This window comes from Tamandua tetradactyla, chromosome 3 (genome assembly GCF_023851605.1).
Source record: "Tamandua tetradactyla isolate mTamTet1 chromosome 3, mTamTet1.pri, whole genome shotgun sequence".
Taxonomy (NCBI): domain Eukaryota; kingdom Metazoa; phylum Chordata; class Mammalia; order Pilosa; family Myrmecophagidae; genus Tamandua; species Tamandua tetradactyla.
The window spans coordinates 113852453-113872893 of NC_135329.1; the positions used below are offsets into that span (position 1 = coordinate 113852453).

At 35.3% G+C, this 20441-nt stretch overlaps 1 protein-coding gene across 5 annotated transcripts in view; it reads right to left on the reverse strand.

Annotated features, from left to right (window-relative positions):
• Positions 1–20441, reverse strand: part of QTMAN (queuosine-tRNA mannosyltransferase) — a 277907-nt gene that overhangs the window by 173371 nt on the left and 84095 nt on the right. For all 5 annotated transcript variants that reach the window (XM_077153702.1, XM_077153700.1, XM_077153699.1 and 2 more), the window contains exons 3-4: positions 16608–16775; positions 12308–12481 (exon numbers count right to left, since the gene is read on the reverse strand). In XM_077153702.1, coding sequence (XP_077009817.1) covers positions 12308–12481; positions 16608–16775 — 342 coding nt within the window. The remainder of the gene's footprint in view (positions 1–12307; positions 12482–16607; positions 16776–20441) is intronic.

Sequence of the window (20441 nt, forward strand, 5' to 3'; positions counted from 1 at the left end):
CAACCAAGTTTAATAGAACGCTTATAATTTTTAATTACTCACAGATAGTTCGTGGCCATACAAACCTTATAAACCATGACAGAAGTACCCGCATAGAAGAGTACATGGATATTTATATTATTGAAATATTCCAAAAAGAATTTTGACACTCACTGCAGCATGTTAAAGGTAAGTCAATAATAGAAGCAAGTAACACTGCTTTCAAAAAGAGAAAAATTGGAGGTTAACATGAAGCACAAATCATGTGATGTTCCTAAAATTCCTAAAGAATACCAGTCCACAATTTTGAGCTATAGTTCTGGGCTCTACAAAAAATTAAGAGAAACTGAAAATAGGCTAATGGAAGCATAAGAGGTATTCTGAGAACATTTAACTTAAAGGTAATATCAACACCCGCCATTTATTTAATGCTTACTATGCCTCAAGCATTTTACTAAGTACTATACATGCAGTACTTCATTTAATTCTCACAACAACCCAATGAAACTGGTATTACTCTCCTTATTTTAGAGATAAGGACAACAACAACAACAAAACAAGGTGGGAAAGATCAAGCAACTTTCTAACGATCAATGGCATAGGAGGTACTGAAACACAGCTCTATTTAGCATTGAATCCGTTTTCTAAAGCACTGCATCACATTGCTCTCTCATCCTGTTTTGAGCTCATGATTCTCTATCCAGAGGAACTGAAAATGATCTAGTTATTGAACTTTAAGAAGACAAAATGAAAAGTAATTCAATAAACTCCTGCTTATTCAGAAATATAGAGTTCAAAAGATGATGTTTTTGTAAATTTTGCACTTGAATTTTATGAGACCGTAACAAATGACAAGAAACAGGCATCTTGGATTTATTCATAAAAAATAAATTTGAATTGTATCAAGTATGTCAAAGGGAAGAGCAAATTCATCCCAAACTTTCACAAATGCTGTTTAATATAAAAAATCTTATTAAATACTAAATGATGATACTGAGGTTAAGAGAAGACAATCCCTGCTGGTCAGCTCTACCTAACAGACCTGTCAACATTTCAGAATCAACATATAAAACTCTGAATCCACCATCTTTACCCTAGCAAACCTCAATTTCTGTAGCACAGATATTCTCCCAGTTATTATAGTCAATACTTCAAGATCATCCCTGATCATTTCTCCATTCAGTAAATTGTCATAATTCTTGCCACGTCTACAACTATGAAATCATGTGTATTCCCCCTTGTCATTTGTATGGTACATCCCTAAATCAAGTCCTTAATAACTCCTGTCTAACCTGATTTAATAGTTTTTTAAAAAACTTCTATGATTCCATTCCCTTTCCCACCAATATCCTATGCATCAATACCAAATTCCCCACTTCATTATCTAAAAGAGGCTCTCAAACAACTACAGGTAAAGCTGAAGAGTAAACTCTTCAGCCTTAACTCTCATCTCTAGTCTTATCACTTCTTCACATAATTAAGTCAATGGTAATTAATTTCTTCTAGGTGTAATGATTACTTGCTGCCACAAATCTGATCTTAGCTATTTTCTCTCTTCACAGTTTGTTCCCTCCCTCAATCTCATTCATTTCCCTTTCCCTGACAGCACAAATTCCCAAAATGAGGATAACAGTACCTTAGCTTCCAAAGTTTTGGTAAGTTTAGAAGTAACATACATAAAGTACATGCACAAAAAAGGTACTTGATAAATGACAGCTATTACTATCATGTTCAAGATCTGGTCAGACTTTAAGGCCTAGCTTAAATTCTATAAAAAAGCACATGGCTTTTTTCTATCTTGTACTTAAAGTCACCTGGGTATGCCTGTCATTCTTACAAAGCTCTTAACCTTAGGATTAACAACTGCATTTGATTTATCCTTATATTACAGAATACCCATTATGGCAAATTATCATACAAACAGTAAGCACTTAATAAATACTGAGTGGACAAAGGCATGAATAAAACCACAAAGAATTAAATTACTGGTAAGTATATTTTATTGTATCTAATTACTCTGAAGCATGCTTTTAAATTCTTTTCTAAATAATAGCCTCTGTTGTCTGGAATTTCTTAGGGAATGAGCCATTCTGGGAAAAAGATCACTGTGGTAGCTTAGTGTTTGGAAACGTTACTTTCCAAATTATTTATTTCTTAATGCAAAGCTTTTAAAACACTCCCCAGTCTTCGTCAATAAACCATGAACAACTAAAATTACTTCTGTTCTGACCACTCCACTCAACACTGACTGTAAATGAAGGGCGTGTACCCACTATAGATGCTAGGCAGCTACAGACAGTGACACATGTGACTTTTGCTGTCATATGGCACAGCACTCACACTGCAAAACTACACCTTTGGTTGCCTTCATGGGGAATGCTAGGATACAATACAGTCTATGGCCTAGGGTCAATCAGTGGTATACTTTAGATCCTCAGGCATTTTATAGAAATAGGAGGGTTTTAAGAATCTCCCTTTCCCCTATTTTTTGAGGTTGGACCAATGTTGAAGGGGTGAATTTGCCAAAAAGCTTGCCAACAGATAACCAAAGTGGCAATGATGATTATATTAATAAAGTCACCAACATATACTCAATGTATATCAGGTTGTAGTGCTTTACTCAGACATTGTGATAATTAGCTCAATCCTCATAATAAACCTAAGAGGTAAGTACAGTTTTTCATTTCCATTTTACAGATGGAGAAAGTGATGCTCTGGGAGGTGAAGTGATTTGCCCTTCATTACACAGTGGTAGTAAGCGTCAAAAGCCGAACTGAAATTCCTGCCTACCTTACTGCTCACTCCCATCTTTTATTCAGCATTACAGAAAATGAAGTGCCCTGAATAAGAGTTTTTTAAAGATAACTAAAATTAATTATGTAAACATCAAACTAATTTATGTGAAATATTTCTAATAAGCACCATACATATCCCTCATTTAATGAACAGAATATACAGTTTATAATTCCTCCCATGATAGTTCAACATTCATGATCAGTCATTGTACTATGTGAAGCATGGTGATGTCCTCTGGGACTACTAAGGAGAGAAGAACCTAAGTGGATCATTTGCTGAATTCCCCTCCACTGTGGTTTTAGCTTGTCACTCATTTATCCCATTTTCTAGCAGTCTTGCTCAATGACCCCTTCCTGGCTGTTGAGGTAGCTCTTAACAGAGCATGTTTTCTGCTTTTCAATCATTTCTCTATCCTGTGTTCTGTGGCCTTTGCTTCTTACCTCTCAGATTTATATCAGGGCAGGACTGTGAAAAAAAGAAAAAAAAAATGGGCATGGAGGCTTTGATGTACCATGAAGACAAATTTTCTCTATTCCTGGGGAGCACAGGGATACGTTTTTCTATAAAGAAAGGCACAGATTTTGTTGATGTTGTTGAATTCAGAGCACCTCCTTTTGGACAGGTGGGGAGAGCAAGCCCTTATTTTATGTTGCTAGGGCAGAAGTTCAAGAGAACAGAAATCTAACTTGTAATTTGAGGTTAACAAAGATGATAAATTCATTGAAAAAACAAAAAAAATTTTAAGTAAGCAAGAGTTTGTACTATTTATTAATTTCAGGCCAACAAAGGGATTTTGTATGCTGACAACCAAACTGTCTCTTCCCTTTAACCAGAAGAGGAAGAGAAAGACGGCTAATGGAGACCGAAAGATTTGGATTAGACATAGAGGAGATTTCTTGACAGTGAGTAGTGTTAAACATCGGAATGATTTATTAAGGGTTTTTTCCTAGTACAGGTACAGTGATTCTATACTATAATTTTTAAAAAACGACAAAGGAAACATTTTTATAGTCGTTTTCAACAACCAAAACCATTGTGAACAAATACAGATATGCTTAAATTTGAAAAAGCAAAATTTCTTTTTCTATTTCAGGCCTAGATTAATATTCAGAAAGATGGTTCCCATTTCATTACATCATAGAGTAAAGGCAGTAGTTTTACTGGTATGTCAAATACCAATACTTTCTCAAATTAACCCTGAAAAATGACCACATGTGGTAAGAAGATAAAGGTGCTTTCTGGCAACAACCCCAAAAGCAGAACTCTTGATGAAAGAAAACAAAATTTTCAGTGGGGTGATACTGGGCTGCCTTCTGTCCTATCAATCCACAAATTCTCAAATTACAGATTTGCTGTTGTTTTCTGACACATCTGCTTTGCAATGTAAAATAGTGTTTTCTTTAATAAGAATTCTTCAAAAAGCCCTTAGGCTCCTTGCCTTTGTTTGCACAGCCTGAGAGTTTTCATTTAAAATTTTCACACTGTTTTTAAAATTTCCCATTTTTGTTTCTAAATTAGTTAGGCAAAGTCCATAAACCTCTATTTTGGCTTCACATTTAAGCTACACGGGAAAAAGATGGATAGAAACATGCAGAGAAATATTTAAAGCTTCAATAAATAAGGCTGTCCCAACCTACATCTTCTTCTTCTCTTCTTTGCTGTTAAAAATTTAGGAAGTGGGAAAGCAGAGGTGCTCTTTATGTAATCCCTCTTCCAGGACATATAATCTGCTATGAAACGAGCAAGTTCACAAGCAAAAATCCACTCTCATTTACTCTATGACAATTCTGACAAGTAAATATTGTAGAAAATAGGAATAGACAGTGAAATCATCACAGAAACACATGAAATTCTTTCCCCAGTAGTCATCAGCAAGGTTGATACTAGATATTCTGTGCTGAAAAAACTGACCCTGAAACCCAAATGAAGCACATATTTCTCAATTTAAATATATTTGTCCCCATTTGTTCAAAGTCTAAACCTGAACTACTAAAGACATAAAATCCATTCATCTCCTCATTAACAAATACATAAATGGATGATTTTTTTTAAGGTTTTCACCAGAAACATACCTATTTGACCCTTTTACATCAATTATATGCAATCAAAATGAACAAATTTAAACTCTTTCTTCACTATATAATAGGACTGAAAAGGCAGGCAAGTGACAAATACAAGTACAAGCTTTGGCAGCCTGAGTACTTGTCTCTCTTCAGCTTTAATCCAATTGAATGTTATTTGAAACCGATGATACACAATTTGATACTATTTGATACTCCCTACTCATGGATCCCTGATAGAATTTCTTGGGGAGACATGATATTTTTCAAGAATAGGAGATGCCACTATGTAATTAACTACATTTCTACAATACATTCTTATAATGTCCAATTCGCCGGGAAGTGGGGCAATAGAGTTATATGAAAATCATGGAAACTTTCTTACTACCAAATCCTGTAGAGGAGGCTGATGAAGTCTGATACGGTGCAGATACAGTCTACTTCATCCTTAAAATCTAATTTAGTGTAGGTCACCACCTTGTAACACAGGTAGCATACTATAAGCAAGAGAGTCTGGATAAATCAGAAATAACTAGAGAACTGGGGTGGACAGATATTATATATATCTGAGCTTACTAAATCTTCCCTCAATTCTGCTTCTTTAGGATCACTTCCAATTTTTCTATTAGAATTCTCTCTTCAAGTTTCTCTTTCCTCTTGAGCTTTCTTTTCAGCATTTCTGGTGATTATGTGCATTCTCTTATCTTCACCCTTTAAAAGTATACTAGTTCTAAAGCCTTGAGTCCTTTCTTTCATAGCATTACTATGACTTATTCATCAAGCATTCCTGTCAGTTCTATTTCATTAATCATTGTTCATCACTGGTCAGAATTAAGTATCAGGGACAGGATCTCTCTGGGTGGGGGATGGCGGGAGGCAGTATAGCAATATTGTTAATATTGGGTTCTAAAATAGGGTAAAAAGAAGTGTTTGCATTCTAGTCCTACCTTTGCTTTCTGTGTGATCTTGGGCAAGTTACTTAAATTCTCTGTATAGTTTTATTTTTTCAGCTATGAATGGGAAATACCTGTGGAGTTGCTGGAAAGACATAAAGCTAAAAAATATATAAATAAGTATAAAATGCCTAGCACAATGCAAGTAAGAATCAGTATGGGTTAGTTACTTTGGAGAGCTCTAGCTTCTAAAGATGACATTGTCTAGGATGCAAGTTGCAAATAACTCAGATGTTCTGATTTCAAATTTGAAGTTCATCAGTTCTGCTAGGCTTTGCCTTTTGGTTAATTACATGATCTAGACCAGGAACATATTGGCCTCTTCTAGTATCTAGCTCAGCAGCCTGTGGCATTTCTTCCTTTTCTCTCTCCACCACATATCCATCCTCAGCACCAAGGAATTTCATGTGAAAAATATCTTCTTCTTGAAATATACAGTAAAATTTCTTCCATTTTCAATTGTGCCAATATCCTTTAACACGAAGTAGTCTTACTTTGTTGTACATTCCAGTGATATCTCATCCCACTAATCTTGAGATCATATTTTTCTCCTAGTATTAATATTGTAAAATCTGCTTTGTTGACCACATCATCTGGCAAGACTGGGTGCCTTCAATATAGAAGTAGCCAGTGTATGTACCCCAGCAGAAAAGAAAGATTCAGTCAATGAAAATGCTCTAATCAGGAAGATCTTAAATATATAGTTTATTGAAATGTCCCCGGTTCACCTAACTTTTCCATAAGATTAAGGATATTATATCTGCACAAGCAAGGATTTACATGTTTACTGTCTTCTTCCAGATGTATATGACTCAACATACCTTCTTAAGTAAAGGATGACACTTACTTACATTTGCCGTCATTTATAATTTCAGCCAAAAGTGGGTTATGCATTTCCCTACATCCTTAAACAGAATTCACTAGCCACTATTTAATCTCCCTTAATAAATCACAGTCATCCTTTTGATGTACAAGCTGTACAATCATGGAGAAATGTCTGCAGGGGCTCTTTAGATGTGCAAAGTTTCCTGCCCTGCCATAGAAGAGCTCCAGGCTGCTATGCTTTTGCACTTCTCATATATTTTTTTAATAGTTTATCTCTCTCCTCCTTTGTTGTCAAGCTGTCAGTCAGCTGTCACTTTTTGCTGCTGTCAGTATGCCTGCCTTTATCACACCCCCAATTTGATGCTGCTAATCTGCTGTCAGCTGAAAAATCAGTTCATCAAGACCTCTGAAACTGTATTTATACTAAGTGCTGGGATGAATGCTGGATGAAGATGTGAGTTCCAGTTACCATTCTGTCTATATCTAACTGTATGATTGTTGCATGACATTTAACTTCTCTGGGCCCTAGTGCCTTCATCCAAAAGTGAGGTGCAGAGTGTGCTCATGCATGTGCATGCACACATGGGCACAATCTCATCCAGATGTAAATCCTAAACATCTCTGGCTATCAGAAAGAATATATGAAACTTTCCTGTGAGTTAGCTGAATGCAGGTAGGGAACCACTGACCCTTTCATTGCCAAATTCAAGGGACATTTTTTGTCATTGTCTTACTTAACATCATTCCTCTGAATTCATGAACCATCTTCCTTAAAACTCTCTTCTCTTTGTTCCACAGGATCACTCTCTCCTTGTTGACCTTCTGCCTCTTTTATCTTTTCTTCTCATTTCCATCTTGGGCTTTTCCTCTACTAATTACTTAAATATCAGAATACTTAAGACTGATCCAGTGTTAAAAGGTCAGGGTCATAAAGAGGAACTAGATATGGAGCCTGAGAAGCAGTGGTCTGTGGGAAAATCAGGTGGGTGTATGTCCTGGAAGCCAACGCTGCTGATATGTTATGAAAGGTGAATACTGAGAATTGACCAGAGGATTTAGAGGCATGAGAATCATTAGTAACCCTGACAGAACAGTTTCAGCGGAGGAGTTTCAAGTGAGAAAGATAGGAATGAAATTGGAAACAAACAAGTACTAACAATTCTTTCAAGGGGTTTCAGTACATAGGAAAAGAGGGAAACTGGCAGTAGCAGAAGGGAGAAGTGGAATCAAGAGAGAAACTTTTTTTCTCTTCCTCTTCTTCTATTTTTTTAAATATTTATATTGACAAATCTTCACACATATAGATGAGGTACTTAAAACTGCTGAGCTGTCTTCTGAGGGCCTTGATTCTTGAGGATGACTGTATAATGGCATGACTTTTCCAATGTGACTGTGTGATTGTGAAAACTTTGTGTCTGACGCTCTTTTTATCAAAGGGATGGATGGATGGATGGATGGATGGAGAAATTTTTTTATAGATGTAAGAAATAATAGCATTTTTGCATGCTACTAAGAATGACCCAGAAGAGAAGACAACTACTGATGCAGAACAGATTAGAAAAAAATTGCCTAGAACAATAGTCCTTGAGTATGCAAAAAGGAAATGCTCTGACCAGGAAGTGTACATGGTGGCTCAAATAAAAGTAAGGTCAATTCATCCATAGGTACAGGTAGGAAGATGGAAAATACACACAGAGAGTCTCCACATAATTGGTAGAAGTGGTGGCAGCTGTTTTGGTTTGCAAGCAGCTGGAATGCAATATACCAGAACCGGAACAGCTTTTAAAAAGGAGAATTTAATAAGTTACAAGTTTACAGTTCTAAGCCTATAAAAATATCCAAATTAAGGCATCCAGAAAAAGATACCTTAATTCAAGGAAAGTCGATGGGTCAGGAACACCTCTGTCAGCTGGGTAGTCACATAGCTGGCATCTGCTGGTCCCTTGCTCCCAGGCTCTGTGTTTTCAACCTCTGTCCCTGTGGGGGTTCCTTACTTTGCTTCTCAAGGGCTGGCTTTCATCTCTTGTCCCACCCCCCGCCTCGGCTCTCTCCAGGTTCTGGCTTGCTTAACATCTCATGGTAACATCTGATCAGCTCTAAGCATCTCCAAACACCCCTGTCTCTGTTCTCCAAGTGTCAGCATCTGGGCCAGCTCTGCTCTGAAGTTTTTGCTGGCTCTCTCTCTGTCAGATCTGAAGCTTCTGTCATTTTGGAGATTTTTCCAAAATATTTCCCTTTTTAGAGACTCTAGTGAACTAATCAAGACCACTTGGAATGGGCAGAGTCACATCTTCATCTAATCAAAAAATCACACCCACAATTGCGCACGCCACAACTCCGTGGATATAATCTAATCAGAAGTTTCCAACTTAAAGTGTGGAATCAGAATTAAAAGAAACAATTGGTCCCAAAAGATTGGATCAGGATTAAAATATGGCTTTTCTGGAATACATAATACTTTCAAACTGCCACAACAGCTTATAGATGCTCTCTTCTGATTGCTTCTATTTTATCACTCATCAATTAAGAATGAAAATAGAAGATGTAATACTGGAGATGTCTGAAGACAGGAAAAGGCAGGATTAGTTATCTAGAATAGGTAGGTGGAAATGCAGCAGGCCTGCAAGGCAGCTCCAAGGGTCCATCTGAATTTAAAATCATGAATTTAAGAAGGGTTAGTAAGTATGATTGTATCTTTTTTCTCCAGTCACATCTAGTTGTATGCATGTAGGTAGGTGGAGAGTAGATGGGCAATGAATTTAACCAGACCTAGGGTTTCTCCAATAAAATATGAAGCAAATGGTAGAAAAGACTTGAGAGTATATGTAAGAGAATAAGTATAATGATAGAATACGACAGTTAAGCTGGATAAAGGAAGAAGAAAATTAGGACAAGAGAAGGGTGAAAATAAGAAATTGGCTCATTCATTGGATGGCAGGTTCTAGTGAGGTTAAAAGATAGTGTGACTCCAAGTGATAAAGAAAATACATAAGTAATTCTCTTCATTTATATCAGGCTGCCCCTTTGGCAGTGTAGTTCTCTATTTTCACGTGTCAGAAATGGGGGTAGGGAGGGAAACAGTCCTGTCTATTCATGTAGCAAAAAATATGATAGGTTATAAAAGAATTGGCGATGTGGGGTTAATAAAATAATCTTGAAGTAATCAACTAATATTGAATGTCTGTTACATTCCAGGCCCTATGCTAGGCACTTGACATACAGTATTTCATTTAATCACTATATCAAATCCAAGAGGAATAAGGTAAATATAATCATAACCATCAGGGAATCTAAGCTTACCATCATTACACTTACACAGGTCACAGAGCTAGTAAGTGATAAATGTGGTGACTATGGAATTTAAGGGTTCTCTATGATATAGTATGTTACCATGCTATCCCCAAATGGTTAATATATACAGTTAAATACTTTCCTGACACTATTTTTCCGTTCTTTGGACATGAGGCAGAGAAGGGGTGAGAAAGGCAAATGCCACAAATCCAATATTATAGAATGCCTAGGCGACAGACATTCTCTGAGATTTAACAAACAGCATCTCTATGAATCCTCAAGTATTTCACTGAAATACGGATTTTCTCACTCTCATTAATATTCATTACATAATATTACATATTATTATAGCACATTGTATTAATAATTTAGCCATATCTTCTGCTTTGTTTTTACTTAAATGTATTTTACCCATGACCAAATAATATTTGTATAAGGAAAAAAGATATAAGACTTCAAAGTGTCTTTCCTTTTTTCAATCACCTTGGTTATTCTGCCTTTGGCATTACTAAATATTTTCAACACCTCAACAAAATAATACTCTTTTAACCCTGCAGGCGTTAGAAAGATTGTCATTCACGCAAATAATCACTTATATGAGTTCAGGTTGAATAAAGCAAATTACCATTTGAAAATAATTCAAATAACACTCTGGGCTAAGACCTTGCTTATGAATGTTATCTTGGCCACAATATTTCTTAACCTTCTTCCATTTAGCTAGATTTCTTTATGGTAATACGGTTCAAATTAATAAACTATTCAATTGCCACAGGTATCTTAAACACATGATGTTGTAGAAACATATCCGAGGAAATGGATTTTAAAACATATAATTTACTTGGAATTCTATAGCAGTAATAATTGAAATGTGCTAACAACCATCTACTCACTTAAAAATGTACAATTTTTCTGTATAGCATAAGAAAAACTTTAAAAGTCAAAGAATAGGGTTCCTATTTTAAAAACTTTTAGATATATAATTGCATTCCAGACAATTATAGATCTAGAGTATAACAATTATATAATTTTAAAGTCAAAATTCTCTCATCACACATAAGAAAAGTTTATCTACACATACACATATTATATTTTTATACACACACACACACACACACACATGCATACGTATCTGAAAATCAATTGTGATCTCGGTTCCACTTAGCTTTATGGTTTTCAAAACTGCAAATAAATCATTAAATGTTTCTGACAAACAACCTATAATGGGAGAAAGCGTGAACAGTAAATAGAAAATTGTGTCAGAAATCATGGGACCTAAACTCCAATCCAGTCTGTGATAATGACTAGCAGTGAGAGTAAAAGACAGTCTCTGAACTCCAAAAAAAAGGGATGGGGAAAAATGGTCTAACTTAAATTTTATGACTAACTTGATTTGGTATGGACCAGAGTTTTCCTCCATGAAATATTAACTAGTGAGATGCTCAAATAAATGAGCATTAGGAGTATGGATAAGGGCTACTGTCCCTACAGCACAATCTGGGTGAATTCAGTAAATAGAGAACATAGATACTAAGGCTGACCTGTGCAGGCATAGACATTATTTCTGCCTTCATTGCAGAGACAGGTAAGCAAAAGCTGTCCCTGAACTCTTTTTAAGGATGTGGTCAGTTACAAACCACAGCATCCCAAGCTAGTAAGAGGTCCACTGAAGTAAATTTTCTATTCACAAGGGAGAAGTATTCCTTGTGGTAGTAAAAACAATTTTGCTAGGTTTTATCAAAAATGAAAAGGAATTCTAAAATGTTCCCTTAGAGCCACATCATCCACTACTAATTCAGGGTGGGCCCAGTAACAAATGTAATAAAATATCCTTCTTAGTAACTGAGAAAGAAAAATGGTAATTATTAAGAGCATTTGCAACCCAATATAGAAGACTTACGTCTTTATTAAGATACTGTAAACAACAACAGCAAAAAAAACGGAGGAAGTAAAGACATAGAAGAAAATAGCATGGGAAATGAAAATAATCCAAGCAGTGAGATTTAACATTGATTTACTAGGAACAGTTGCTTTTATATATATAAACTGATGAATTTTTATACTAAATACAATGGGTGAGAAATATGCTGCACTATGACTTTTCTAACAAAACCACAAGTAAAGAAACAAAATGTTAAGTGCCAAAAGCCAAAGTAGTTTGCTTTGGCAAACAAGTTAATAAGAGAAAAGAAAAGAAATAACTCAATATCAGAATTAACCATTCAGCAACAGGTTGGACAACCTGACTAAAATCTTTGTAAATCACAGCCTTGAGAAACAGAACTCAATTCTCTAATTAACCATGCTTATGCTGAAAAGTTAAAATTGGCAAGAAAAGCACCATTTTCTACGCATTTGAGGAAGAATTTATGACTCAATATTGAGAACAGAGTTAAACATACTGACCTGCTCACATCAGGAAACCTGATGGGAAAGTAAATAACCTGGCACTTGGGTCTGATGATGCTTTCCAGATCCTTGGGTCTGTGATCAGGAATCAACTTCATGAATTTCCCAATAGAAGTGAGAAATGACTCCATATTAAACATCGAGTTAAATACCACCACATCAGCCACCAGGCTGAAAAGAGAAAGAGTAAATGCAAATGATGTATCCACACCCATTCTGAGCTGTTTTTAAAAGCCAAAGATCTCTGTGTACTAATCACAGTTTATATCATACCTTAGGGTTTTCAAGGAATTCTTCAATCCTCATCATTGTTTATCAAAATGTCACTAATAGACAAGTTAGTTTTATTAGTATTATATCACAGGGAGGTAAACTGGTGGTAGCAGGAAGGGAAGGCAGATAAATTAAACGACTTAATGGGTTTACAAAAGACTTCAAGCCAAGTTTTCCACAATTCCAGAAACTTTCTACACTATCAACAATAACTACAGCAAGGGCTTTTTCTTTGTGGTCCAAATACACATGCTGTGTTTCTGTATCAGCAATGTACCTAGTTCTACACCACATTACTGAGAACAGAACATTTGATTTACTTCTCACAATCTTCAAAGAGACTAATTCAGATAAAGCTATTTCCATAATAGAGTACAATTCTTGCTTCAACATTATTTGGTTAAAGTCTATTTCTTGTTTTAATTCTTGCTTTAACAAATTATCTCAGGTTTTTAAAAGTCTGGGACTGCATAAAAAGGGTTATATAGTATCTCTATGAATAACTTGCTTCACTATTATATCATATTTGGGATAGTCAGAGAAGCAGAAGAAATTAGCAGAAATAGAACTGAAATTTAAATCACTAAGTCCTATCAATTACATGAAAAAATGTATCATAAAGGTTTGCAACACCATGGATCTTCAGAATTAAATATAAAGTTAATATTAGCTATTGCTTTTGACTAATTGTGTTCCTTCCTTGATATGTAAAAAAATTAAAATAATCTAAAATATTTTGTTGTGAGGATATGTGAAACCAGTCTGTGTGTCATAAACATGTTGACAGTTTTCAGAATTGCCTAGAAAGTTTTCTTGGAAACCAAAGAACTCAAATAATAGCCATGGTAACCTGGATAAAACCTGAATGTTGTGGTATGATCCCTTCATAAATAAAAAATTGACTTTATAAACTACCATTTTGATTTTTGAAAATGGCCCCCTCTGCTTTTAACAATAACCCAGTGTAACTGAATACCAATTAAATTCAAAAATGATTTGATAAGAAGGTATACATGATTAAAGAGACAAAGCAGTTAGTTTGTTTTCACCCTAAAAATGAGAGATCAAGAAAACTAGAAGAAAAAAAAAAAGAACTCTCAGTACAGAGGACTGTAAAACAATGAAATACGTAGAGCTAATAGAACAAGAACAAGACAGCAAACTCCCAGTTTAGTTAAATTCGTATTTACTGAGATGGGCAAAGTTCCTATTATTAATACACAGTGGAATTTAAAAAAAAAACCCGTCAACTTGCCACTCCCATTCTCCAAAAAATTACTTTTCCATAAAGGTGTTTTGTTTTATTTTTCTCAGTTGCAACCTAGAACAAATTTGGGGTCGGGGGCTAGAGAATGATTACAATGTGGAATAATACAAAAGAATGTCATAGAAGTGCTGACACAATACCAAGCAATAAGGAAGCCAATACAATAATATACCAAAAGTTGAAAGATGTTTTACAGCTAGTCTATTTTCTCCATATGTCACATATTGTAATAGCGACCCACAGGTCATAATATATTGTTATGACATGTGTTCATAAGTCAGAGGGCTAGGGAAACCTCTATTTAAGGTGGGTGCTAATGTCAGTCATCTTTAAAAGCCTTAAGTGCCATGCAGTCTAGAAAGAAATCTGACAGTGCCAACAAAAGCAGAAGTCAGCAAGAAAACTAAAGAAACATTTGAGGAAGCAGGAGTAATATTTTCAAAGAGAATCTGAACAGGACTGCTTTCTGACACCCTTATATTTCCTCTGGATGATTATAAACCATTTCTTCCCCATTAAGAAGCCAACCAATGATCAAGTCCACTTCTTTCTCTCCAAGTTTGTCTATCAGTTTACCCTCTAGAGAAGAAGAATGCCAAAAAATCATGTACACGTTTTTACAGTCTCATTCCCTATGAACAAAGATAATCAGTTATGTGTGAGAGAGAGAAATAAGGGACAGTAAGAAATAATTTTTTAGGTATTTACCCTTTTAGGGCATGCAACCCAACCACTTCCATTCTTATAAAATCCAGTCTGTGTTGAATTGAATTAAAGATAAAAGATAGTTTTTAGAAATATTCTTTTTGGTGCATCTCCTCCCTGATATGAGTGGGTGTAACTTCCATTAACTTTAAAACCCACCCATAAAGGGAAAAATAGACTTACATTTTTTTCAAAGTGATTTCTCAGCAATAATAAAGATATATTATCTGAGAAAAAGAACAATGCTAATTCAAGAAATCAAAAGAATATTACAAATGTTTTCCATATCAATAATGCATATAAGATTTTATTTTTGTTTTTAAAACATATTTCCCTTTTCTGTTTCAATAAAATAAAGAATTTTAATTTTACTATGAATTTTTAAAATGGTTGCTTTGTTTATGAGATATTTGAAGTGAAGCAGTTCCACTCTATTTTGATAGCATTGCTACTTCACAATTGTAGCAGCTTGTAAAAATGATTGCAGGAAAACATTTACAAAATGCTCAAAACACAAAAGTATTACCACATAGCTGTTTTTCCAAGTCAACTCAACTATGTAAAATACTTGCAAGAGTTATTCTGTTTAAACACATCATCAATCCCAGTTTCTAATAACTGTTAATAAAGGTGAGTAAAATGTACCAAATCACTGCCAAATGGAATCTATTTGACTGTTGCAGTTATGGTGAATAGGATTCAATAGCAAAGCCATTTCCCAGAGTCGTTAATAACTTCTCTCATTAACTGAGTGTTCTAGTTTGCTAGCTGCCAAATGCAATATACCAGAAACAGAATGGCTTTTAAAAAGGGGAATTAAATAAGTTACTAATTTATAGTACTAAGGCCGAGAAAATGTCCTAATCAAAGCAAGTCTATAGAAATGTCCCATCAAAGGCATCCAGGGAAAGATACCTTGGTTCAAGAAGGCCGATGAAATTCAGGGTTTCTATCTCAAGTGAGAAGGCACATGGCGAACCAGTCAGGGTTTCTTTCTCAGCTGGAAGGGCACATGGTGAACGTGGCATCTTCTGCTAGCTTTCTCTCCTGGCATTCTGTTTCATGAAGCTCCCTGGGAGGCATTTCCCTTTTTCATCTCTAAAGGTCACTGGCTGGTGGACTCTGCTTCATGGTGCTACAGCATTCTCTGCTCTCTCTGAATCTCTCATTCTCCAAAACGTTTCCTCTTTTATAGGACTTTAGAAACTAATCAAGACCCAACATGAATGGGTGGAGACATGTTGTCACCTAATCCAGTTTAACAACCACTCGATTAAATCACATCTTCAGAGAGATGATCTAATTATAGTCTCAAACACACAGTATTGAATAGGGATTAGAGGAAACGACTGCCTTTACAAAATGGAATTAGGATTAAAACATGGCTTTTCTAGGGTACATACATCATTTTAAACCAGCACACTGAGCTTCAGGAAATATATTTTGTTGACATAACACTAAAGAAGGACCATCACTTTTGAAATATCATGGTATTTTAAAGCTGTGCAATTTCAGAAGATTCAACGACGGGACAGGAAAAACACAATCACCTGAAGATACTTTTTCCAGTTTTCTATTTTACAAAAACCTCATTCCACTACACTTATTTTTGCTTATTCCTCTGTGAATTTCTATTTTGATTTTAGCTGAATAAGTGAAAGTGGTTGGTGAATCAGAGTTGACTGACTGCCTTTTTCTGAAAGAATGCCTTAAACAATAACAGTTCATGGAATCAAGGGGTGAAGGTCTATGCCAGCCCTTTGATTCTATTCTAAATGTTGTAAAAAATAATTAGTCCATCAAATCGACTATTGCATATATATATATATATATATATATAAAACAAAAGGACTAATGATGATCTTATATATCCTGCAGAAACACAAATAATTACTATCATGGAAGGTATGTTTACACATTTGCATCTACCTTAATGCCTATTAAACTTAAAGTATTAAATAAATGCATGGCAGGTGTCCAGATGTAAAAGCTAACCATCAATAAAGAAAAAGGTGGCAGTAGACCAAATATAATGATGCAATCCACACCTACCATGAAAGAATTTGGTTGTATCCATATTGGAAATCCCTCTCCTGACATTTCTTAACAGGATATATCAATTGGTTCTCATGGAAGTACAGAATCTTTTTCAGTTTTCCAAGGTCAGGCCGAAGGGCAATCAGTTCAGTCAGGTTAAGCACTGAGCTTGCAAAGAGGATCCTAGGAAACAAGAAAATTAGGGTTTACTGTCCTGAGCATGATTGAAGGGGTCATCTTTTGATCCTCTGCCCTTATTCTCTTCTCTGCCCTTATTCCAACCCACGAAAAACATATAGTTAAGCTTTCATACCATACAGCAGCATTCTAAGTTTTGATCTTTTTTTTTCACGTGGGCAGGCACCTGGAATTAAACCCAGGTCTCCGTCATGACAGGTGAGAACTCTGCCTGCTGAGCCACCATGGCCCACACAGTTTTGATCTTTTAAAAAGCAGCTGCTAAGAACTATAAAAGCGCCGAATCTCACTGGTTTTCTCAGTTCAGTTACTGAGAGTTGCAAAATAACAATAATAATAATAAAAGCTGGATAGATTTTATTGAAAAAAGCTTTATATGAAGGATAAAAGGAACAAAGATAAGGCTGACTGGGAAATAGTTTGCTTGCCAGTTTACTAACATTTTACTTCTTTATGCACCCAACTACTGAAATTCAATATATGAGCAGGACATATTCATGCTCATGGTATGACATAAACCCTTTTGATTTAAGCAATAGACTTATCTAGCATGGTCTTTTTCTCTTGGCATGCTTTCTTGCTGCCCTCCCCTCCATTTTTAAAGCATACTGCAGTACTCGTTTTATTTTCTCTTTTCTTCTCCAAAACTGGACTTCTAATGGCATCTGATGTGCAACCTATAAAATCCCTTATATAAAACACTACTCTAAAAAATTAGTCTAGGGGGGGCCGCGGTGGCTCAGCGGGCAAAGTGCTTGCCTGCTATGCCGGAGGACCTCGGTTCGATTCCCGGCCCCAGCCCATGTAACAAAAACGGAGAAACAGAATACAATAAAACAAGAAAATGTTTAAAAATGTTTCCCTTTCTTCCTTCCTTCCTTCCTTCCTTCTATCCTTCCTTCCTTCTAAAAAAAAAAAAAAAAAAAAAAATTAGTCTAAAACACTAATACCTTTACTTTGGGGGGAAAAAAGGAAGCTGAAAGCTTACCTCCTATATTTATGAATGAGAAACTATGCCTAGTTACTCACTTATTCCACAAACATTTACTAAATGCCTACTATATCCTAACTGGGAAGGACTGAAAAGACGAACAAGACAGCCTACCAGGATAAAAACTGTCTGCAAGAGACAAATATACAAAGTATTAAAGGAAAATCAGGAAGGAGTAGTAATTGTGGGACAACTTGAAAGTGCTTCACTAATGAGAAACCTAGCACATACGGACACAAAAGTGGTAAAATTACAGTCCCTGAATAGCTGAAAACATTTAGATAGCAGCTTTGATGGTATGCCACCACTATAACATAATGTAGCATTGTCTGACCCTTACAGCTTTAATTCACATTCTAAAAAATGAGGTTTGAGAAAGCTAAGAGTTTTTTCTAGGATCACACCAGTAGGGTGGCAAAGAAGGAACTCCTTGGTCTTCTGAGCTCGAAGAGCTTTTCCTTACACCATGGATATGAATTGGCTGTGGACCACTTACACTGCAAATGCTTTTTTTCTGTATTTAATAAATACAAAATATCATCCTTGTTATTACCATGATTACAATTACTATAAATCCTCCTTGCTGACAAGCCAAATGGCTAGCTTCAGGTGTTTATACGATCTGCAGCACTAGCCTTTCACATAAGAAGAATAATTACATAATAAATGCATATATCATAGATAGGAATTGAGTGTCTTGAGCTGAGGCACATCAGACCAAAAGGCAGTGATACCTCTTTAAACCTACACTACTGCATTAATGTTATAGTTTACCTCTTTAAAGTGAAAAATTTTACCATGCATATGCATTTATTTTTTTAATTTACTACCCTGCACCCAACTAAAGCATACAGAAAAATTGTGACCAGATAATGTGCTGCTTTGTTTAGACATCACCACCCCACCACCATAACCACTAAGAATAAGCCTTTCTAAAACTTAGATTAAAAATTTTAAACTTAGATTGAAATATAGAGATATTGGCTATCTACAAAACTGATACTTAGAAAACAACAAAATATCAAGCTCAGAAAATATTTTCTTTAATTGAGAATGGAGAGCAACTTGTGAATCCAGTTACTGAGTAATACTCCTCCCCCTTCTTTCTTCCCTCGCGCACACCACAGCAGGCAATGACTCACATTTTTAATCATTAAGACCAAAGTAAGCTCAAAGTATTTCACATACAAAGCACCAAAATTTAATTAAATACAGTTCCTACACTACTTATTAATTTAAAAAATAAAATTATACCTTTATAATGAAGAAATCTGTTGGACACCACCTTAACCACGTGCTCAAAATTAACATAACCAATAATGGGATAAAATGATATCGTGTATTTTCCAATGTGATGTACTGAGAAAGAGGCAAGGCTGCCAATGTAGTATCCTTGTCCAAAATGCAAGATCTCAATTTGCTCATGAGGAAACAATCAAGACAAATATTCTGCAAAATAACTAAAAGAAACAAGATCTAGATGAAAAGAAAATATAGAGACTTGACTACAAAATGTAATGTGCGATCCTTGATTAGATGTTGGATGGGGAAAAATGAGCTATAAACGATATTATTAGGACAACTGGGAAAATGTGAATATGAGCTGAACCCAAGATCATAAATTCATGTCAGTCTTAAATTTCATAACTGTTATAGTTATATTGTCGTTAAGTACGAGCATAACATTATGCTTAGGAAATGCAGGTCGAATTATTTAGGTGAGAATTGTCATGTTTTCCACAACTAATTCTTAAATGGTTCAACCAAAATACTACTAATAACAGCACATATTTATATGTTTATATTCACACAGAGAAACAGAAAAACATTATTGATTGTTCTAAGTGCACAGATTATTCTAAGTGCACACAACAATTCACTGTCTTATTCTAGCAAATATCTGGTAAGTTACAACATTTAGAAAACTACAAATTTGGGGAAATATGCATTAACTGACATTAAGTAGGAGGGAAAAACAGACTAGATTCCATAAACAAAAAAGCCATCCATTTGTCTATCTAGATAAAATCCAATTGTTACTGTCTTACATGAGGATTATCCTCAGAGTAGATGATCTATAGCAAATGTTCAACCAAGGCAAACCCTTCACTCTATCCCTAACAAACATGACTTCGAGGACAACCCATCAGCTGATCTGTAATGAGAGAATAAAAATCTAGAGTCTACTAAATAAAACCTCCGAAATAAAAGAATGTAATGAAGTGTAACGACAATGATTTTCAAAATAGTAAACATTTGAGATCGTTCACACCAACACTTTCTCCAGTTTATTTAACTATGTAAAGGAAATTCACTGTGTTTTTACAGCAAATCTTGAAATAGCTTTCAGTACTTCCAAGTTGTGGAAATTACATTCATGATCAGCAAGGCGTTTCTCTTTGCTTTTTCACTTGTAAAATGGTTGTAAAATCAGGTAAGAAGCAATTCCGCAAATATTTCACTCGACAGCCCCCCAGAAGAAATGATGAATATGCCTACAAAAGGAATACAGTCACCATAAAGGAAATTTTTACTTTACCACCTGCCAGAAATGTAAAGGAAAGAAAAAAAGGAAAAGTTTAATAATACAATGAATGACATCACTCCTTCAGGAGTTAATTCCTAGAATACCAATGTTCATCTTGCCTCAGGTATTATTT